This window comes from Podarcis gaigeae (genome assembly GCF_964106915.1).
Source record: "Podarcis gaigeae genome assembly, chromosome: 15".
NCBI classification, from domain to species: domain Eukaryota; kingdom Metazoa; phylum Chordata; class Lepidosauria; order Squamata; family Lacertidae; genus Podarcis; species Podarcis gaigeae.
In genome coordinates, this window is record NC_139692.1 from 25,706,165 (window position 1) to 25,729,700 (window position 23,536).

Sequence of the window (23,536 nt, forward strand, 5' to 3'; positions counted from 1 at the left end):
ATGTACCTCTTATTTTTAATAGCTATTATTGAGTATTTTAGTATCTAAGGAAAACACTTGTACCATTGCTGCCTTACACATGCATGAACACAACAGCCTAGCTCAGACACAATGATTTCAGTCTGACAAGCCATGGTTTATTGGACCAAGAACAATACTTGTTCTTGTCTGCTGTGATTACTTGCCCCACTCTTTCTCCCCTCCCCTCACATGACCACCTTCAAGGAACATGCTATGTTAAAAAATATTTCCTTTGACTACTGACTGAATTTCAGTTTATTATTAGGGCTTCTCCACAAGTGATAGTTTCCCAGTATGGATGCCACCAGAAACTGTGGTTTAACAGCAAAGTGTCTTGCTCAGCATGCTAGGGCCTTTCTGATACCCAGGGTGTTCAGCTGCTATGTTCAATGAGTACATAATATGTTTCTGTGTACACAATATTTAGGCTGTACAAATCAGCAGGTGTATACTCTTTCACACAAACCCTTGTACATGTGTAGAGATGGCTTGTGCTTTTGTTCAGTGTAACATGTGAAGTAGCCTATGGAGTAGCTAATACAGTTCAGTGTTGAGCAAAACAAATAATCTAAAAGGGGCTGCTTCTGCCTACAGAAAATGTAAAAGAGAAGGAGACCATCTGTAGGCAGCTATTAACAGTCCTTTGCTACCCTTAATATATCTGCTGGTTATACGTACTGTATGTTTCTCCAGCCATCTGATATATGCTTGTTCACCACTTGGGTACAGCTCCCTGGATTTCTCCTTTCTCCTCCGTGGGATTTATGCACTCCCAACGCTGATGCTTGCAAAACACTCCATTCAATTGTATATTTGACTGAGTCGCTGGTGACAAGATGGAAAGCTGGTCAAATAGTGGGCAACTGTCACACAGTCTGCATCCTAACACGCCTGGCAGATTGTTAGCGGCAGCATCAGCATCAACAAGTTGCATTTCCCTCTGTGGCATCTAACTGCAAGGAGCATCCCCAAACCCCTCTGCCTGCCTGCCTGCCTGTGTGTGAGAGAGAGTGAGAGGGAAGGAGGGTGGGTGGCAGGAAGGAGCTCAGAGCTACAGGGAGAAATAAACAAATATCCAATCCATGGCACTGACAAGAGTCTGCTTCCTTTCTCCCTTTCAAAGCCGCTGACCCAAGACCTCAGCCTGGCCAAAGGCTCTGTGTCCCCCGACACACTTCCCTCTCTCTCCCCGTGCCCTGCATTGGGGTAGATCTGGAAGTAGGGGAGGGCACAGTAAGGGGCACCAAAGGGAGCAGTTGGCAGTGCCGTTTAACTCCCCACAGTGTCAAAAAGCTGCAGAAGAGCCAGAGAATGTCACTCAGGAGACCAGAACCAATGAATGCCTGGTAGGAGGTCTGTTTTCTCTCTCCCCCCCCCCACCCCCGTACAGACTGGTAGTGCTGGTTCTGGGGCTTCTTCTGCTAGCGTGTTATGTGCAGGGTGGAAAAAGAGAGGGGGAGAGAGGGAGGGAGGGAGGGGAGTGGGGGAAAAAATCAGAGACACTGACTGCCTGTCCCCATCTCTCTTTCTCTCTCTCTCTCCAACTCGCGCTCCCTCCCTCTGCAAACATTGGATTTAAACCTACTCAGAATTCAGCACGGAGGAAAGCAGCCAGCCAAGCCGCTCCAGACTATTGCAGCTCCCCCAAGATGTATCATCCCGCCTGCTGGATCGTCTTCACGGCCACAACTGCCCTGTTCTTCATCCCAGGTATGCCACAAGGAGGGACGGTGGCAGGGGAATCCCTCTCGGTCCCGTATATCTCTAGGCAAGAAGCTGGACCAGACGAGGAGGGTTGAAGAGGTGGGGTGGGGTGGGGGACGCGTTTTGCATGCCACAGCGATACAGACCTGATGATTTCGCCCAGATGTGCATATTATGTTTATGATTAGTTAGGGGTGTCCCCCCCCCCGGTCACAGCACTAATGTGCCACGTTTTGGGGTGTGCATGTAGAGGAGGTGATTGGGCTCAGAACTGGCGCTTAGTCCTTCAGGGATCCTGCCACTGTTTCCTCCCAGAGGGATGCTGTGCCGGCATCGGACAGCAGCTGCTCCTGCGTTGTGAATAGGAGATGGTACTTTCCCTGGGATTTGCATTATCTGCTCACAATGTTCGTGTGTGTGCTGGTGCTTGCGTGCAATGGCTTTTTGGAGAAGTCTTTTACTCCCAACCCCAATCTTCTCCTCCTCTTTCTTCTCCATCTCCTCTGGGTATCTTTCTTAGCAAATTGAGTGTGTGTGGGGGGGGGGGGTGGATGGTGATGATGGAGATGGTTTGGGAGTGCTTTCCCTCCCAGGTTCAGCGCCCGTACCTCATTTCCAGGTAAAGAAGTCCACTGCCCTTCTCTTGTTTTCAGCCCACTGGCTTTTATACAGTGATGGTGGTAGGAGTGAGGTTTCTTCTGCATCCCCCAAACTGACCAATGCACACGCACGCACGCACACAGACACACACACACCAGCTGCTACTTGTTTGGGCATCAGCTACAGATGCTGCAGTGTTAGAAGCCAGACCAGGTGTTCTTGAGTTTTCTTATCCAGAAGGCATCATTGTCGCCTGCCACCATCACAGCATTTACTGAAGACTTTAGGATCCCTCGGCTGCCTCTTGCTGCAAACCCCGGTCTGAATAGGTTTATTGTAATTCAAGCTCTAACTGGCTCTGGGCAGGAGCTCCGCAGACAGGCATTTAGTGTGGGGAGCTGAATACGCATCTGAACATCTGTCCCAATATAAAATAGAAGAGCAGGGTGGGAGGGATGGGGACCGATAGAGAAGGAGTTGTGCCTTATATGTGTTGCTGAGCTGTTGGGATTGCCAGAGTTCTGAACATGCGATGCCCTCGGAAACAGCTTCAGCAGTCTGTTACTCTGAAATATACACATATTTGAAATGCACAGCAGGAGTGTGTGTTGCACTGGGTGTTACAAGAGCATAGGCACAAAATCTATACCGTATCAGTATTTTTGCAAACAGACTTTTTAGCACAAGCCTGACGGTAGTTTTCACTGTGGTGGGAGGTGGATGTGAGCCACAGCTAGGCTTGCATGGATTTACTATCCATGTGCATCACAGTTTCCATCAGAGGCTGGTTTGTGTAAAAACTTTATCCACATTCCAAGACCCCATAAGCTTTGGATGTAGGTGTGCAGGCAAAGAGCACAGGGACAGGCATGCGTGTTGTATTCGGTATATTGCATTCTCAAATTCGGGGTATATTGCATTCTCAAATTACAGAGGGCTGGGTGGGATGTTGGGGTGGACAGAGAGACAAAAGGCACAGAGCTCTCCACCTTCCAGTGCAAAGGCCACCTTCCACTCTTCAGTTTGGCCATGGTATACAGAAGTGGCTCTTGAATTCTAACCGGTGTGCATAATTCATCATGAGGTTGCAATTTGGTTTCAGTTTTGTGATAAACTACATTCTTCTCTGACATCTTGATAATGAACAACCACCTAACCAAAGAAAGCTATTTCCAAAAAAGTCACACTGAGGACACCATATCTGGGTAATGTCAGAGTATGAAAGCTGAATGGGGATTTTTTTTTTTTTAATGAGAGCACGCATTTCTTCTTGAGAAATTCAGTTTTAGGACAGTTGAGAAGTTTTTTTTTTTAAAGAGTCTTTTTATTTTAACAGCTTCAGATGTGATATGGGGAGGGAGGGGGCTTTATTAGCCTTGAGTGCAGAACTGAAGTCTCCTGGTTTCAGACTCCTTGAAGGGGATGTGAGATTAATGGAGCTCTAGCTACCTCTGAAACAGCATTTCCTGCATTTGTACACTGACCAATTTGCACCTCAGCACTTGAGATTCAACAACTCTCCTAAGCTGCATGTTGACCAATGTTTACTATCCAGGGTTGATTCAGTGCAGTACCTGGGAGACCATGAGAAAGAGCTGATGTAGTGTAAAAGCTGATATAAGCATGAGCTATGAAACTGGAAAGTGATTGGGTCAAATTGCCATGAATTCACTAGTTGGCCTTAGGCAAGCTGTGATACCTCAGCCCTCCCTTCTGCAATATTGCTCCACGGATTACATTACTCTATTAACACACATGAAGCTCTTTGGATACTTTCAAGCTAGTATTTCAAGTGAAGTGTTGTTGTGATCTTAGCTGGTGAATGTAAACTTGTGAATTTAGATTTATCCACAGGTCTCTTCATTAGCAGGGGAGCTGAATCTTAGAATATCTGGATTATCATTTTTGTGGGCTCTTCCTATGCATCACTGGGGGGAAAAAGCTCTAGGGGTAGGATATGGATTGTTGAGCAAGCATATTCACTGTCCCACAGCTGACACAACTGTGGGGAAGGGCCATAGCTCTGTGGTAGACCATCTGCTTTGCATGTGGGAGGTCCAAGTTTCAATTCCTGGAATCTCCAAGTAAGGCTTGGAAAAGTCCCTGCCTAAAACCCTGGAGAGCAACTGTCAATCAGTGTAAACTGTCAATCAGTGAGATGGACCAATGGTCTGACTCAGGCAGCTTCTCATGTTTCTATGATCCTAACTCCTTTTGCATGTGATATTCCCACTAGATGCTCAGAGGTGGGTCCTTCTGGAGATCTGTTCCTGCCCCTCCCACCATATTTTTTTGGTTCCCTTTGAGACTGAACTGTTTTGTAGGAGGGATTCAGTTGCATACTAGCAAACCTAAGCCTCTGACACCCTTGTACAACAACAACAACAAAACCAGCCTTTTTGTGGTAAGGAAAGCGATAGGGAAAATGCACTGCAAAATGTGGGGTAAAAAAGAAACGAAGGAAGAGGTGTCATGAAACCTCCACTTGTTGAGAAATCAGCATGAATACTTAATAAATTCAATGCTCAGTAAACAGCATACATTGTATAACATCCATGTAAACAAACCAGAATGAAAAAAGTGGATGTTGTGTAACCTCCGTGCAAGTTTTCTGCAAACAAATGAGGATGAACAAGTTATTTAGATGTCCTCTTAATCATACCTGGATGTTTGTTTGAGATGAATGAAACAATGAAAAAAGAGGCTTTTAAGATGTTTGATTGGGGTGAAGGGAAGATGTTTGATTGGGGTGGAAGGTTCATGTGGAAAATACAATTGCCAAGTCATTATTAGCCTTAATGGCTTCACTGTGGTCCCTCCCTCTGATTCCTTGGTTTTTAATTATCTTCCTTTTCAGTTTCGATGGCGCTTTTAGTCCTCTTACTTCCCAATAGGACCCCATATATTTTCTCCCTGCCAATTTACTTTTTGCCGAGTCTGAAGACCTGAAAGGTTAATGTAATAATGAAACCCTGCCCTTGTCTGGTCACAGGAAGACTCTTCCTCCACAGCTTTGTGAAGGCAGAGAGGTTTCCATCTTGGAATAATTTGAAGCTAATGCTTTCCTCCCTGGAGAGACTTTCGGAGAAAGAGGACTGCGTGCAGTCAATGGTTTTCCAGACAGAATCTCTGTGATGATGAGAAGGGCAGTGGATGTTTTTTAAACTGAGTTAAAGAGCAGCAATAGAATTGGGAAGGTTCAGTTCATGTAGTCTCCAGTTAAGGCAGAGAGAAAGAACCTGTAGCCTTACAGTTGTTTGGAGTCCAACGTGATAAGAATTGTAGTTCAGCAACATCTGGAGAGCCACAAGAGAACATCTGGAGAGCCATCTGGAGAATCCTGTGTACCACCTTGAGTTCCCTGAAGAAAAAGGTGAGATATAAATGCAAGCAGCAACAGCAGCAGCACAAAATGAAACAGCAACAAACTTGATAGGTCTCTGCTTCAAGGTGCATTCAATCCAAATGCCAAAAGGAGGGAAATGAGTGAAGATAGCAAGGTAGCAAGAAGAAAAATGTGAGGACATGAAGATCAGCCCATATAATCACAGAATTGTAGAGTTGGAAGAGACCCCAAAGGTCATCTAGTCCAGCCCCCTGCAATGTAGAATGTAACCGTTTTCTTCTGAAGCCAATGGCATTGCTTCTCATTCCCAAATATGCCCCCCTGAACCTACTGGAAGACTGTCTAGAAAAATAATACGCCTTGGCCTCTAGGCAGGTGAGTGTGTTCCCTGTTAAACGTGGCTCAGTGCAAGGATGTTGGTCAGAAACAAGTCTATATAGATCTGAAAGTCTATAAGCTGTGAAGATTGCCTTGTTTGCAGAACTGTATTTGAACCTGTATTCCAAAGGCTTAAAGGAACCAAGAGGGAAAGAGCTCATGTTGATTGTGTCTTCTGTTGCTAAGATATGACACCAGAAATGGATCTGCTATTTCTGTGCATGTGTTGCCAGCTTCTCCATGCCCAAACCTTTGTTCCACAAAGAGTTTAACCTGTCCCTTTTCTGGGAGCTTGAGTAGAGTTCTGCTGCCTTAGTGATTCCCTCTTTTTTGGGCCCCAAAAGTTTTCATTAGTTTCTTGTCTTGCTCCATAAGTTTTGCATTGGCCTCTAAATGATATCTTTTTCTTGTCTTCTTTCCCCCACTTCTCTGTCTCCCCCCAGCAATTCTGTCCCCTCCTCTAAATGGGGAGGGCATTTTTGCCACACCCTCTTCCCCCTGGAATAAGAGGAGATATAGTTTCTCGCAAAGGGAGGTATGTGGATCTTCATGTTGGTCATATGGGGGGGGGGGAATGGCAGCCCAGCTATTTAAACTGGCTCCATCCCTCATTCTTTATTCTTCTTCTGGTAATGCCCACACTCTTGGCCTTGGCAATGTGGGCTCTGCTGGTCACCCTTTTTGGGGGTACTGAGTAGGAATTTGAGGGGAGACATTGCTGAGTTTGGGGGTCTTCTCTGTTTTGCCTATTTTGCACTGTTAGATGTTGCGCATGTGACTGGAGAATCTGGCTAAGTGGAATTTCGCCACGGCAGGTGAGAGGACATAAGAAATTATTGAGGGCTTGGCGTAGCAGGGGCATCGAGGTGAATGTTAGCCAATGTGGCCTCAGTAAGCATGTCAGGTTCTTACACCCAAGGTGCATGCAGCAAGGTGGAGGACGATTTTCTTTTAAAACCAAACCCTCGCTGTGTGACCACAACATGCAGCTGGAAGTTTGCTCAGGAAACGGGAGTGATTATATCCTCCCATTTATTGCAACCCACCTGCCCAAATGTGTTTAATTGGGTTAATTAGTTCAATTTCATTGAATTGCAGATTCTCTCCTTGTTTTATTTTAATAAATGTAATCTGTTCACCCATATTATAGTTTGTATTGAGTCTTCTTTCTTGTGTGATGGCAAGGAATTCATTGCGTACTACTCCCAGATCCCAGTACAAGCAGTTGTGCATGGATAGGATACTCAAGAAAAGATACTTGGTGTCACTTGAAATATTGTCAAGAGAATCAAGTGGTAGAGGCAGAAGACTAAAGAAGATAGAAGGCTTGTGTGTTTGTGTGTGTGTGTGTGTGTGAGAGAGAGAATCCTGATTTGCACATCTCTTTAAACCAAAATAAAACTAAACTGTGGTTTAAATGTGAGCACAGTGCATTCCAGCATGCTGATGAAATGACTTGGCTCCTCCTCTTGCTTCTACTAACCTGCTTGGGAAATAAGCCATGGTCTATTACACCTAAACCTGGGCTTCTACTTGGCTTCTCTACAAACAAGCATTAACCACATTTTGTGGTTACCATCGATGCTTTGTTTTGGGTGGAAACCAACCATGAGTCTGAGGATGGATCTAGGCACATCAAAGGAACAATTCAGTTAAATGTGTTGTAAACTCATACAGGGAAATCTGGTAGGGAAATACAGGACTCCACAGCACTATCTAGTGTCATAGTGTTATTTCACATATAGAACACATATAAAATGTTTTTTCTTTACCAATCTAGCTGAGTCCTGAATTGGGACATAACACTAAGCCAGACCATGGCATGGTTCCTTGCAGTGTGCAAGAGCGAGATAAGAGAGAAGGCCCCATAATTTCAGCAGTTTACACTAGCAGACTGTACATTCACATTTTAACCATGGTGTGGTTTAATTATGGTTACTTTAAACTGATACGCAAACTGAGCCTATATGTGAGATCTCTCTCTCTGTGTATACACACACAGTATATATATATATACACAAAAACCTGTGGCACACACACACACAAACCTGTGGCTTTTAATCTTGAAAGTCATTTGATCGGCCCTTAGGAAGAGTGATCAGCTGAAGCCCAATAGCAGTAGGTAGGATGGCCAGTTTGGCATTGTCAAGAAAGAGGATTTGTACCACTGAGAAAGATGATTAAAAGGAGAGGAATCAGCATAAAATTTACAAATAGTACCTGATACGCATAAGTGCAAATTTAGAAATAATGAGTATAATTTAAATAGAAATATATCTCACCTTAGTGGGGGAGGCACCAGATGACTTTCATTCCCATTCAGTCTGCTCACCAGTTGCCAGTACCAGCTCTCTCTTACCTTTAAACCAGTTGGGCAGCTCTGGAACAGAGGAAACCTTCAAACAGAGGTCTGTATTCTGGCAGTTATTCAAAATAGAGGACTGTACTCTGTAAAGCAGGGACGCGGGTGGCGCTGTGGGTTAAAGCCTCAGCGCCTAGGGCTTGCCGATCGAAAGGTCGGTGGTTCGAATCCCCGCGGCGGGGTGCGCTCCCGCTGCTCGGTCCCAGCGCCTGCCAACCTAGCAGTTCGAAAGCACCCTCGGGTGCAAGTAGATAAATAGGGACCGCTTACCAGCGGGAAGGTAAACGGCGTTTCCGTGTGCGGCTCTGGCTCGCCAGAGCAGCGATGTCACGCTGGCCACGTGACCCGGAAGTGTCTCCGGACAGCGCTGGCCCCTGGCCTCTTGAGTGAGATGGGCGCACAACCCCAGAGTCTGTCAAGACTGGCCCATACGGGCAGGGGTATCTTTACCTTTACCTTTTACTCTGTAAAGCAGGAAGCACAGCCACTCTGGTGGTGGGGAACAGGAGGAATGACTTGCCTCCTGATTGTTAGGCAGGAGCAGGACTTGCAAAGGGTCCTGTCCCCATCACTTGACCAGGGTGTGGGCAATTTTAGGCCCAAGCCTCACAGCGGAAGGCCTGTGGCTCAGTGGGAGAGCATTTGTTTTGCATGCAAATGTCCCCGGTTCAATTTTATGCCAATGGGCCTTTGAAGCTGTTTAATTAGCCAGTCACTGTGATGCACATTTGAATTGTTTTCAAATTGAATTTTAAATTGAATTGTTTTTGAATTTAATTGTGTGTGTGTACACACACACTGCTGTACACCACCTTGAAATTTTTTGATATGGCATTGTAGACATACTTGTACAAAGGGATATAAATGAATGAATCCCTGGCACCTCCAGGTAGGGCTGCGAGTATTCCTATCTGAAACCCTGCCTGTCAGTGTAGACAATACTGAGCTAAATTAATCGATTGACTTATTGGGTACAAGACAGCTTCCTCTGCACAACACAAGCCTGAGAATAAATCACTGGTATCCTCCTCCCTCTGGTTCTGCCACAGGGGAGGAAGGGGGTGCACCTTTAATTTGTGATGACATTCAAACAAGCACACCTTTCCATCTGTGTAACCTGAAGTGGGCACAGCCCAGGAGAAACTTTGGTTGACTGCATAAAGTGGTCTTTAGGCAATTGTTAAATGGTTTTGATGGAGCACAGTCCCTAAAGGGAGATGGGGGCAGTCCCTAAAGTAGATGTGCAGGATCCAAAAGGGTTCTGCACTTTGTAGGTCAAAGCCAGCCTTGAATCCTGTGAGAATCCAGCCTGTGCCTTTCAAGAGGATTTCTGCTTCGTCTTCAGTGTCTAGGGGCATGTGTGCTCCTGGAACAAACAGAAGGGAATGCCCCCAGCTGTCACTGTGGCAGTATTCTTGGTTGGTGCAGTGACAACCATAGCCTATGGATTTGCTACAATGCTCACCTGCCTCGGCGGGATTAATTAGTTGTTTGCGAGACTCTTTGAAGATGCAAAGTGCTAAGGCTGATCTTCAACTTTGATTTCTGTCTCCTGATTTTTGAATAATTCTTCTGAGTAGGGCAGGTCCCCTGAGTTTCCTCGCTTGTCACCTCCTCCTCTGCTAAGATGCCAGCTCCTTCCCCACCCCAAAGTATCTTCAAGGATATGCATAAGTGTCTGCATGCAGATAGGTGCCATGCTCCATGTTTGTTTGCTTAGTTTGTGCCATGGGGAAGTGCATCCAAGTGTACGCCACTCTCTTCCTTCATGCTTGCTAACTCCACATTGGCTGCCACATGGAGGACATTTTTTGAGGGCAGAGGAACAGGCTCCATTGCAGGATTTCTTTCCCATTTCTGCCAGCTGCATATGTCAGAGCTCCATAGTGATGCTTCTGTGCCATCCAGAATGCAGAGGCTGGAGCATGTAGATTATGCAACTTTGCACTGCCGTTGGTTCCCCCAGCTGTGCTCCTAGCCTAATCAGGGTCATTCAGCATGACACCACTTAAAGCCCTGGGTAGGCTCTCTCACCACGAAATACTGCTTTGTTCTGTGCTCACAGACAAGTACGCTATGTGTGGGGATCTGAGATCAAATGTCAGTTCCTCCAGGACGTTTTGCTCTCTTCCACCTTGCTTTCAGCATGTGACGACTGGCCAAGTTGGGTTGGGAGTTTGGCAACTCCCCAGCGGCAAGCACGGATGAAAGGACATCCCGGGGACCTCGCATGATGAACCAGACTCATGCCGCAACTCACAATTGAAGCAAAGCGAGGGGGCACAGATATCCCTTACTGACATCTAACATTGGGTGGGCTTATTGTTAATTTGTAGTTTAATGGGTACATGGTGCATCCTGATGGTTACTGTTTTCAGGTGGGATTCAGTCACATACCAACAAATTCAGGTTGCACAATTAAAATTGTTTTTGTGCTCTTGCCCAACAGATCTGCTCCTCTCCTCAAAGCTAGGACTTTTTTTTGCAATAAGGAAAGTGCACCAAAATCTTGAAAATAACAATTGTTTGAGGCAACATTGTACAACGTCCCCGCCAACAAATAGGAATGAATGCTCTGTCCACAGCTGTAGTCATCTAACCCTCCCAACAAAGTGTGTGCAAAATAATCAGAATGATTGCCCGATATTAAGCAGGTCACCTGGAAGTGACCCTGGCCACTTGTCTTCACGCTGGTTCACATGTGCATGTACACCTGTGTTATCATTGGCAGTTGCTTGCTATGTCTAGGGTCATCTATTAGAAATGCTATCTCATTTAAAAGCAATGCATTTTGGAGTTGACACTGGATGATGCAAAAATGATTGATATGTGATGACTCACAAGGGGCATACTTAGAGGTTGGCCAGGTTGGCTCCTGCCAAGGGTACAGGCCACCCCACCCCCACAAAAATTGCACCACTCCACTGTGGCTTGGAGTGGCTAAGAGCCTGCTTGCCTTCTCCCCAAGAGGCCATGCTCTGGGTTATGTAGGAAGTCACTGGCAGAGAATAAAAGGCGATGAAAAGCAAACTTGTTGAGTTTCTGGTTCATGGTCTGGTGGTGGTGAGGAATGCCAATACATCTCCTTGCCAAGGATGCAAAGGCGGCTAGGTACGCCTCTGATGCCTCTTGCATGCATACACATCTTTGTTTGCAACAAATAAACACTGGAAGCTGCTTTGAATGATTAGGTATTTGTCCATCTAGCTAGTGTAGTCTAATATCACCAGCACTGGCTCGCTAAGGTCTCAGGAAAAAATGTTTCCCGCCCCTTTTATCTGAAGATTCCAGGGGTTGAACCTAGGACCTTGCTGGATGCTGTAGTGAGCAGCTAGCTCCCACATACAACATCAACACTGAGGTCTGGATGGGAAGTTGACAGTTAAATGGCTAAGTAAGCAGCAGAGCAGCTTTTGTATTTAATAAAGCTGTGACCCTCGTTCAACCCATATTGTTGCCTTGTATCTTCATTCCAGATATGGGAGCAATGCACCATTAACTGAAAATGTTGTCTCTTGAGAAATACTCAGCAGAGCTTTCTGTTACAGCCAATTTTGCTAAATCATTGGGACTCATTTTGCAGAAGACCATAGCTTTCAGCTATGTCAAACCTTTTCAGTTATGCCATCCTTGCTAGTTAATTAATATGGCAAAGTGATATTAATCCGGGTCCGCACTCCACAGAGCTATCATCTCTTATCCACTGCTGGGCACTAGAGTGACAGGAAGTTGCCACTGATTAGGCATAAGCCCATAGAGAAGTACCCGGAGCACATTTGTTCCACTTTAGTGTGATTTCAGGACAGGCAAGAGGGTCTTAAAGGGATTTTCCATGCTCTCTTAAAAGTCTAAGGAAAGCAGTTCATCAGATACGGTGGGCATCAATCCTCCATCTGTCAGAAACTGCAAAACAAACATATCTTGGCAACTCTTGATGTTGAGACAACAGACTGGCAACTCTTCTATTACAGCTTGCAGCTCAGCCAGTAAAAGGTATTAGCCAACAATAAATGTTATGAGTCCAGCTGCCCTTGCATACATGTGTGAGTCATCTGTGGCATGTTGGTGGTTTAAGTTGATCATTTGGGTTTATATTGCTCTTTGCAAGGTCTGGTGGTCAGATGATGATTGGGGCTAGGAAAGTGTGCAAAAGCAGGTCACCTGACATCCATTGTAACATTGGGTGATTGGCAGGTGGGCATCCCCACCTACCTATCAAACTTGGCCTGTAGTGTTGGGGGTAAGAATCTGGCCCACCAGCCAGATTCTATTACTGACTCAGCCCTGACCTAAGAGAACTATCTTTATAAAGCTTCCCTGCCTGGTGACTTGGATGTGATTCTTTGTCTTTATTGATGGGTATGAGGCTAGCGGATGGGTCTCAAACCCTCAGTGAGTTAGGGACTTACCCTGCATGTAAAGACAGGCATCGGTGGATTGAGTGGATGAGACCAGTTGTGGGTCCAACAGTCAAGAAGGCAGTTTATGCATATTCTGTAGAGGGAATTGAAGGGCAGATGGGACTTGTCAACCTGGGAAGGCAGAACATCTAGGAGAAGAAAAGCTCTGGTGCTAAACATCCACTGCCTTGTGGGATATCTTTGGGAGAAGAAAAGGTTAAGGAGTAAACCCTGCACAAATCTGCAGTAGAGTCCCTGAGGTGGTTGGATGTCACCTTGTACATGTCCTTCTGGCAACTCCTACTGTCAAGTTGGTGCCAAATGTATTTTCCTTTGGACCACATCACCGAGGCCAAGAAGGGGGTTTAGTCATGTGGACAACCAAAGACCACCATACACACTGCCCAGGCTTGCATCCCAGGAAGTCACTTTGGTGTTGCAAATACAATTGTTTGACTTCATCCCTGGAAGCACAGTCCATTGTCTCTTGAGGCAGCCTTGGGTGGCTAGTACCTTAAGGAAGCTTGACTAAAAAGGTTGCTTACCCAACTACTTCTCACAACCTTTTGTGGAGAGGAACTATCGGAAGGCAGCTTTCTTTATGCTTTGTGGCTTCACCTCATCTGCATCTGCCACATGTGATGATGGAAAGCCATCTGATGCTGTCTTAGCACATCTCTGAGTGAATAAAGAAAAGCACAGATCAGATACAGGGCAGATCTAGTACTTGGAAAATGAGACCGTTTTAAGGTAGACAGCAGGATAATGTCCTCCTAGGTCTCACCTTAAACATTAAGATTTCTTCACTATGAGATAGTTCACTGCATTTCAGGAAGTTTCTCTTACCGTGGGTCCTTGTATGTTTCGATAAAACTGTGGGCCTTCATTCAATCCATGCATGACTTAGGTCTTCATTTCAGGATGTGTGGATTATATGTTTGCTGCTTTACCAAGAGGATGTTGGAAATGTAGCCCTTGTTGAGTTTGCCATAGCTTTCCTCTCCTTTGGATAACTTGCACCACCCACCCTTTACTGAAGTGCAGGAGTGCATGCAGGCAACAGCACAACAGGAAATTTTGATGCACTCCTATTTATCACCACAGCAAGATTATTTCACAGTGACCATTTTGAAACCTTTGAGGCTTTCAAGGGATCTGCTCGCAAATCATGCTTACCTAAGTGACTTCCCAGCATTCTCAGTAAACTTGGACCTTTGCAATATTTTAGTCTTTTCTTTCTGACCCAAGAAGACCACTCTTGTACTTATGATTTTGTGGATGTCATGATGCATGCAATGGTATGCAAAAAAGTAAAAAAATAATAGTGTTTAGCCTTGAAACAAGCCAAACAATAAAACAAGATTTACTATGAACAAGAGTGAAGCGCATTTACACAAAAAGACCTGGGGCCTTTAATTACAGCAAACAATTGCTCCTGTTGAATGAATTGATCTGGTGGTTCAAGCCTCACTTGCCCTCCTTGCGAATATCCAGAGCGGATTGCAGAATTCATTGTGCAGCTCCGGGACCACAACTTGCTCTTCGCAGAGCAGAATGAAGCCACTCCTGGCTCTGTTTATTCTTCATTTGAGAGCTGAGCAAGAAATAAAGAAGCATAAAGATTTCCAAGCTCAGGATACTTGGAGTACCCACAAATGTCTGACTGCTGGAAGCTGGAAGTGAACCATTGAGAATGAATTGGTTGCTCCATGACTTGACTCCCCTATTCAATGCACTAAACTTTCTTTGCCATTCTTTGGAGTGGTTTTAGAGAGAGTGCAAGGACAGGTGAGCGAGCAACTTCCAGAAAAACACTTTGTGAGCTGGAATATTGCAGCTAATTTGAATAGTTAGGTGACTAATATAATTAGCATTTCATGTTCAAGAACATGGTGGATGTCAGGTTCATGCTGAATTTCTTACCTTATATATTTATGCATTTATTCTACAGTGTCTTATTCTGAAATGTGGGAGGAACAAAGTCTGTCAGCTCATGGCAAAACCCTGCTAATACGGATACAGAAATCACAAGAAAATAGAGGGTTAATTTCAGGTTTCTCTTTTGCTTGCACTCGTGCATCTGAAAAGTCCCTTCTGTCCCCAGAAGGACTAGAAGAGGGAAGATTTGGTTCCTTCATCTTGTCTCAATTTTGAGTGCTAAAACATGCGGATTCACCATGCCTGAAACCTCTACATTTGGAGATATTCTAAGTGGAACAGCAGAAAAGTGGCTTAGGAGAGACAAACTTTGTTGAGAAAAGATGCTGTAACTGTGGGTTTCTGCAGACCAGGTGACTAATATTTTCTGAACACAGACATGTTTATTTATGGCTGCATTCACGTGGCCATCTATTCCATTTCCCTTACTGTAAATTGGCACATTGTATTTGAGCTTCCACACAGCATAAAAGCCACTTCCAGAAAACTAATGGAATATAGTGCACGATCATTGCTCCATGTTTCATGAATTATCTCCACGTGCCATGATTCCAGAAATAATCATTTGCTGCCTCCTTAACTTGGAAGTTTGTGGGAGTTTTGCAAGAACTTGTCTCCCTTTTCTAACCTTTTCTCTCCACTGCCTTTCCCTTAAGTGCCTGGTCTTCTTCATCCATAAGCCTGATAGCAAAGGGCTCCCTCCCTGCCTGTCCTTTTAACTGATGTGAGCTGCTTTGGGAGACAACCATTGTCTGACAAGCAGGACAAAAAGACAGCAAATAAATTTGAAAAAAAAGTTAATCCCAACCAAGTTCCATTGACAGATTTGGCAGTTTGTCAACACTAATTGGTACTATATGGTGGAGAGGGTATGTCATTGTTTTTCCTATCAAACATCCCATATCTTATAATTGTAACAAAATATTTAACTGCATATTCCCTTATTTTATTCAACACGCTCACCTGGCTCATAGATCCATGCCTTGGCAGTGCACAAGTTGCTGCTATAGACGACCCAAATAAACTATGGTGAGCAAGAGTTGACTGTAAGCCCAGGTGGTTTTTTGCAGTGCTTTTTTTCTTTAAAAATAATGTTTAGGGGCACTCTCATTTTCCTGCTCATATTGAAATACTGCCCCTCAATGAAGCCAAACTTAGATTCACAAAATGTTTAGGGGTATGCGTCCCCATGTGTCCCGTCCCCCCGTCCCCCAAAAAAGCACTGGTTCTTTGAGAGCAAATTCTGTGTAGCAGAGCAGGGCTGGTGGTGGATATATTTTCTACCTAGCAAGAAAGTTGGGTTTGTTGCTGCTTTTGGCCTCAGTGGCTGCAGAAGACAGGCAGAGAGAGAACCACTGACAGTATCTGTTGGAGTATCTGTTTATTTTTGCAGAGGGAAATAAAATGAGCCTTTTGTGTTGGGTATTTGATAATGAGATCTGAGTGGAAGCTGACATAATGAGGAGGGAAAATGGGACCCTGGTAGGAATGGTGGGGGGAGAGGAATTTGATTCCATTTTCATTCAAAGGTGGAGCTATCAAATCAACACTTTCAGAAACAACACATGAACCAAAACACAGCTATCCTTAGAAATCCACACTCCTCTAAATTTTGCAATGCAGTTCTCCAGCCAAACAATGTTTACAGAGCATAGGAGCAAATGTGCATAAAAATGAATAGATTAGTGAAAGCAACATAAAAAAATGCATTGGGGGGGTTAATCGCAAAAATGTGTATGTTGGGAGACATACATATTAAAATGCTGTGTCAAATTGCTGCAAAAAGTGGGGAGCCAAATTTAAGACTTGAAAAAGAGAAACTGAGAGAACCAAAGTGGACAGACCCTTCCATCCCTAGACACTGGGGCATCCCTCCCTCCGTGGCTTCCATGAAACGTTCTCCTGCTGTCCACCTGCCAGCCGGTTCTGTCTTCTCTCTTGGCAGTTTACTTCTGCCTTTTGTTTCTCTTACTTGTTGCTATGCATGCAGCGTATAGTAGGAACTCCTGTGAATATAGGCCAGGCTTTGATTGTTCAGCAGGCTGGAAGGTGATGATTATAATATTTGACAGGAGAGAAGGGAGGGCAGAGAACTCTTCACGCTTTCAGATCTGCTTTGTCATAAGAAAGATCTTGTAAAGGGGCTTCGAAGGATGACTTTCTCCCTCCATGCAAATCATGTCTGAGTATTAAAGCCAACGATTTTCTTCTAAAGAAGCGCCGCATGAGGTTCACCGGTTTGTTATCACACCTTGTTCTGGTGTCCTTGTGCAACGTGCATGCTAATTCTTTGGTTCGTTGGGTCAGTTTATTAAAACAGAACTCCCCATTTTGCCCAGAGAGGGTGCTCTTAGAAAGATAGCAAGTGAACGTTGTCCTATGCTTCTGACCTGTCTACACTACAAGTTTCAAAGAGGTGTCAGGCCTGTTTAAGTGTTATGGTTCTCAAATGAGGATCCCTTTTCTAAAGGGTTGTAGGGATCTCTGGTGCAGCTGTAGAAGCTATGATAGTTGAAAAGCAGCACATGGAAAATGCATTTCAACCTGTTTCAAATTCTTATTTGTAGCTATATCATCGATGTCAGAGCTAAATAATTTATTGTGGTATTTGGATGCCATGAAGTTTGGTGCTTGTGTCTCACCACCAGCATATAATCGTTTTCTTTTTTTGACCACCAAATTGTTACAGTTGGCAATAAGCATTTGAGTCTGACCCATTAGGAACATTACAGCAGGCTAAGAAGGTGACATTATTGATCAGTAGGTGGCACCCTGAAGCCACATCATTTATAGCTGTGGCTAAGGCATCATGGTCCAATTCTTCCCTTCCTCTCTGTTTTATTGCTTTGCCTTCAGCTAAAGAGAGTTAACTCTTTTTCACCTTCAGCATCACTTGTTTTATCTTCAGTTGATGAGCTATGGTGCCTAGAAGTTACAGGGCACTGTCAAGGTGAAGTCTTCAAAATAAATCTCAAGGATCTTGTGTTGGCTAGTCTAGGTTCAAAAATTCCATTGCAGTCACATCCATCCATGGCTCTGGACAACTTGCCATTTTGAAGCCTCAAGCCTTCATCTGTTAATGGGTATCTCAGCCATCCAAGGATTGTGATAACCCTTTTATTTATCAATGGCTCATTTGGCTTGTTTACTGCCATATCAAAAACTTTTCTTTTATGAGAGGTAATGTTGGAGTTGAGAGACTAAACCATGAAGCAGGAAGTCCCTTTTGCAATGCTTTCATCTGCCAAGAACTGATTATGTAGCCTTACAGTGCAATCCGAAGTGGGGTTGAATGTATGTGAGAGTGGCAAATAGAATGCCATTTCCAAAATCCTGCTCATTTACCTGCATTGTCTAATTTCCACTTGATCTTCCATGTTTATTTATTACTTATTTATTTCACAAAACTAATATACCGCTTGATTGTAGAAAAAACCTCAGTGTTTAATATATACTTCAGTGCAATGGATTCTGGTGGGGCTAATGACATTTTGCCTCCATGGTGGTACATTTGGATTTGGTTGAAGAAATGTCAAAGCAATGAGACCACAGCAAAATTAGTATTACCACAAAAGCCACCTGAGTCAATGAACCCCTGTGGTTGCCAGTCCATGTCCCCTGTTATCTTGTGGCTTGCAGGGCCAGGTGATGCAGTCTGGCAAATTGTGCCCCTCCTTCTTTGAGGGGAAGCAGGGACTTAGCTCACCAATAAAACATTATGAGGATAAAAGGCAAGGGCTGTCAGGTCTAGAACCTTTTGAATGAGCAAACTTGACATAATTAATCAGATGTCAGAACCTCGAAGCAAAGAAAGCTTTGATAGGCAGGAAAAGCTGTCAGATGCATAGTTCTTCTCCTTGTGGCATTTTTCTATCTGTCTTAGTCCATCCATCCACCTAGATTTTCTGCATCCTATCAGCATAGGGCCAGCATCACACATGTATAGAAGACCTTCCAGTCCAATATCTGAACACAATTCTATCAGCTTTTTCTGAAATGATTATGCACTTGCACTCTCTCTTGCACTCTCTCTCTCTCTCTCTCTCTCTCTCACACACACACACACACACAGAGAGAGAGAGAGAGAGAGAGAGAGAGAGAGAGAGAAGACATAGCAAATAAGAAATATGGTATTGGGCCAACACTTGTTCCAGTATCTACATCATTCTTCATCGTAGCTGAAAAGTTAGTAGACTGGAAAGGTGACAGATGCTCATCAAGAGAGCATACAAATTTGGTTTAGGGGAGGAAATAATGTGTGACTCTTAATGATCTAGACTCTGTTTAATCAGTCAGTAGCCTTTTTAATGAAAGCAAGCCCTAGGAACTAGTTGTGCTACCAAATTTCATATAAAATGAAACTATGAGATGAATCTACAGCTTCCCACTTGAGTAAAACATCTGAAGAATTTTGAGGAGAGTTAAAAGGGGTTGGCAAAGAGTAGCATCATCTCCCCAGATGTATTTTGCTCATCTATATTCAGAAGATATTTTGTGGACTGATTGATTGCACTTATATCTCATCAATTTCATAATCCCGGGACAGGTTACACACAACAGTAAAATGAAAAATAGAATCTAAATAATTAAAATATGACAAAAAAAAATAAAACAAAGCAACAGATTCACAGCATCAGATTAAACCGTAGTTAAAACTCCAGCAAGCAGCCTTCTCATGTTGAGACTGTAAATTCAGGCCTTGATCCAAGGAGTCCACTAATATGAATGCATGAGCTTCAGCTTGCACCCTGATGCTTATGTCATTCTTAGGCTGAGTTTTAGAAAGCTGCTGTTGGGAAAACCACATTAAAAACACTGCTGTGTTTGAAGATCTCCTCCTAATTTATCTGTATGTGGATCAATGGTGAACCTATTTTGTGTCTTGGTGTAGAGATGTGGCTGGGTTATGATAAATACACCACAAATTCTGGAACTTGCCTACTAACTGTATCTACTTTGTTGGTGAAATAGAGGCACATTGTCTGGGAAATTAAAAGTTTTAAAGGGTAAAAATTGGAGTTGGGAGAACAGAGGCAGTGTTCAACCTTCTGACCACATTGTAATGGAATCCCCTAGACTGCAAATTCTGAAATGGACCATTGATGTGCTCCAGGTCATGATCTGCCTAGATCAGATGAGGTGAATCCAGTTTGCAATCTGAGTAAGGTTGATTCCTTCTCTAGCACTCACACACTTACATAATCCAGAGCTTAACAATGTCAACAAAAATAGATTCTGAGGTGGTGCTCTGATACATAATGAGATATATGGTTCCTGCTAGAATCTGTAAATTTCCTTGAGACTTCTATTTGGCTGCTGCTGGGGACAGAGTGCTGGATGAGATTATATCTTCGCCTTGTCCATCAAAGGCAGTCATATGGCACCACTGGGCATCCCTTTTATTGTGCTTTTATGATTATTTGTTCACATTATGGTATCAGGGGTGTTACATGTGATCAAACGTTCAACAATGTTTGCACCTTCAAATGTTTGGAGATGGGCATAATGCTTCATTTCCATTCAGTGCACGTCTCACAGTTTTCCTGCTAAAATCCTGTAACCTTTCATAGCACAAATGCTCCGGGGATATTTTGCTCAGCTTTTTCTTGTGCTATAGTGCAAGAGTGCCCATCCAGATGGCAATTTATTTATGCATTTAATCAATTTATATCCCACCTTCTTCTCCTAGGAGCTCAAGGTGGCAGACATGGTTTTCCCCTTCCTCATTTATTCCCTACAACAACCCTGTGAGGTAGTTTCGGCCAAGAGACAGTGACTGTCTTAAGGTTACCAAGTGAGATTCATGGTAAAGGGGGTATTTGGACCTGGATCTTCCAGGTCCTAGTCCAACACTCTAACCACTACTCTACACTGGTCCTTTGTACTTAGTGTGATAACATCAGGGAAGTATCACAGAACAACCAATAAAGCAGAATAGTAAGTGGGTGGTCTAGTTTAAATCCACCACTAAGGTATTATTATTGTATCAATGATGTATTGCGTAATATACCTGCAAAAAAAGACCAACCACTCTGAACAGGCTTGTATGTTTACATGCACCAATTTTCTATATACAGGCATGGTGTTGCTGTTTTTAATACAAGAAAACATTTGTAAAAAACAACATCCACAACTGTAGCTTTGGTCTGAAATGTTAACTGCTAGGACAGCACTCCTGCTAATGGTCAGGAATATTTACATAAGCCTTTCCCCTTCATTGGCTTTCCTTACCTGTGGCCTGAGTCAGAATCCCGGAAGACCTGTGGCTCATCTTCCTTTAGTTAAAAAAGAAGAAGGGGTATGTATGGAGGAGGAATTCTTAAAATGCCATCTCCATTCGGTCCCCCAGGCTCATGAGGAGAACGTGCTTTCCAATTTAACGAAGTGAGCACATTTGTCCTCCTAATGCCTGCCGCGTTCCTCTTTGTGAGACGCCGTGTCCGCTGGCTGCTTAGAGGCTCGCTTGCTCAATTCCTTTGCCAGCCTTTCCCTCTAGTTGGGATACTTCATCTTTATAAAGTAGCAATAAGTGGACAGCATAATATATTTCACTTTTAATAAGGTGTTGCCAGTCGTGCACACACTCCACAGAGCAATTAGTGTCAAAGGCGTCTAAGCAATGGAGAGGAGCCATAATTTGACTGTTTACCGAGTTAGAGGATTTATGGGCAGAGGGAGCAGTGGCTGCAACTTGGCTGGAGAGAGGGGAGGAGCTGCAATCAGCATTAGCAGCACAGACCTCTTTAAGTTGCCTACGGAAAGGGAGAAGATTTCCAACCTCTCAGTTTCCATTGCAAACTTTCCTTGCTGTGCAGTGCCAAACCTGTCACACAGGGCAGAAGTCCCTGTATTCTTTCTTAAGATTTTACCAGCTTCAATAACGGAAACCTAAGCAGTCAAACAACATTAAAGATAGCCCAATATTACATACCCTCCAATACTTCTCCGGTGAAAATAGGGATGTCCTAAAGGAAAAGGGAGAGGTTGCAGGATCAAATCAGAAACTGGGACAGCTTCTGTAAATCCAGGACTGTCCCTGGAGAATAGGGACACTTGGAGGTTCTGCAATAACACACCCATTCTCCTCTTTCACCCTGATAAAAAGAAAGGAGAGGAAACTGGAACAAGCTGCCATATATAGTAAGGGATAAGAAAGACAAAAGTGTGAGGACAGAACAGCAGTGGGAAATGGCGGGCATGCAGGTATTCTTATTGTCTTCATCATCATTGTCTCTCAAGTCCACTTATGCTGCTGAAGCTCTGAACACAGCTTAACACTTATGGAGGCTGTCAATGACTGCTAGTCATGGTGGCTATGTTCTACCTCCACTGTTGAAGGCAGCATGCCTTTGAATACCAGCTGCTGGGAATCAGAGGTGGAGAAGGTGCTGTTGAACTCAAGTCTTGTTTTGGGGCTTCCCATAGGTGTCTGGTAAACCACAAAGTGCTCAACTAGATGGGTCACTGACTGATCAAGCAGGGCGTATCTTATTTTCTTAACACACATAAGCTCTCTTCAAAAGTGTAAGGACCCTGAGCTTGTTCAGAGACTAAAACTGTAACAACAGCAATAAAACAAGAACAACACAGATTATAGAAGAGCATGGCTAAAATATTTTAAAAGATGAACCAGCATACCTAAAGAAAAACTTCCCACAGAGAGCCTTGCTGAATGAAAACACATTGAAAATACTTTCACAAGTATTGTGAAACACAGAGAGGGGCTTTATTGGAACTTCCCAGGGATGGAGTTGTCTTGTGAATAGGTTTTCTTGTTTGAAAAGAAAATATGCCTGGACTTTGATGCAAAAGATTAGGATCAGCATCAGTAATATGAATGGTTGGGCACCTGTCAAGTCCGATGCCCAATTTTGGGCAGCTGGGGGAAGCATTGACTTGAGCCTTCTTCCAAATGTTCCCTCCTCTTCACCATCACAATGTGTTTATTCATGTGCCTCTTGCTCTGGCCCAGACAATGGCAGTGCTGAGAAGGACCAACAGTTGCCACAGCTGGCTTGCTCATTGGTGCTCTGCCTGGAAGCACACAAATTTGTAGCAATGATATGGAAAAGGGCGATCATGGCAGCTAGTGATAAGGGCAATGAAGAGGTTGACTTATTGACAAAGAGTGTGGGTGAATGTGGAGGATATATTGCCTTGCCCAAGGCCCCTCCCAAACCCGACGCCAATGCTAAGAAAGGTACCTTGAAGGAACTCAAACACATCTCTTTTCAGCAACACTTTTTCTGCCAGTATCTCTTCCATTCTTCCCTCCCCCCCCAATTCCTTTAGTCAAAGCACAAGGGCCCATATGGTTCATTCCAAGATTGCTGGAATGTCCTGTTTTCATCAGTGGCCCATCCAGATGACTCCCAGAAGCTTACAATCATAGTATCAAGAGAACAGTCTTCCCCCTTATTTGCCACCACCATCTGTTATTCTGAGCTATGCTGCCTCTGGGTGCCTTCAGATTGTCAGTATTTTGTAGGAGTGATTCATAGCAAAGAACTTAGCCTTGCACAATTACAGTGGATTGAATAACTCTGTTGCCCTAACTGAAGAAACCCACTTAAAAAAATAATTTGATTTACTGCTGTTAGGAAAGTAATGGGGAAATGCATTGAAAAGTGTGAAATGAATTAATGGTTAACTGGGGGAAAAGTGTAAATACCCTGTAAACCAATCAATATGGGTGCTCATAGCTGTATAACCTCCCAGCAAAAAAAGAAGGATGAATGCTCAGTAAAGACCAGATATAATCTAACCCCTGCATAAACTTTGTGCAGG

At 43.9% G+C, this 23,536-nt stretch overlaps 1 protein-coding gene across 3 annotated transcripts in view; it reads left to right on the forward strand.

The window, feature by feature from the left end:
• The first annotated feature begins 1,349 nt into the window (after nt 1-1,349).
• LOC310832633 (opioid-binding protein/cell adhesion molecule homolog) overlaps nt 1,350-23,536 on the forward strand; it is a 706,658-nt gene continuing 684,471 nt past the window's right edge. The window contains exons 1-2 of one of the 3 annotated variants that reach the window (XM_083714772.1): nt 1,350-1,367; nt 1,611-1,731. In XM_083714772.1, coding sequence (XP_083570898.1) covers nt 1,671-1,731 — 61 coding nt within the window. In that variant the 5' untranslated portion in view covers nt 1,350-1,367; nt 1,611-1,670. Of the gene's footprint in view, nt 1,375-1,445; nt 1,732-23,536 lie in introns of those variants that run through there. The other 2 variants (XM_083714771.1, XM_083714774.1) reach the window with 2 other exon arrangements.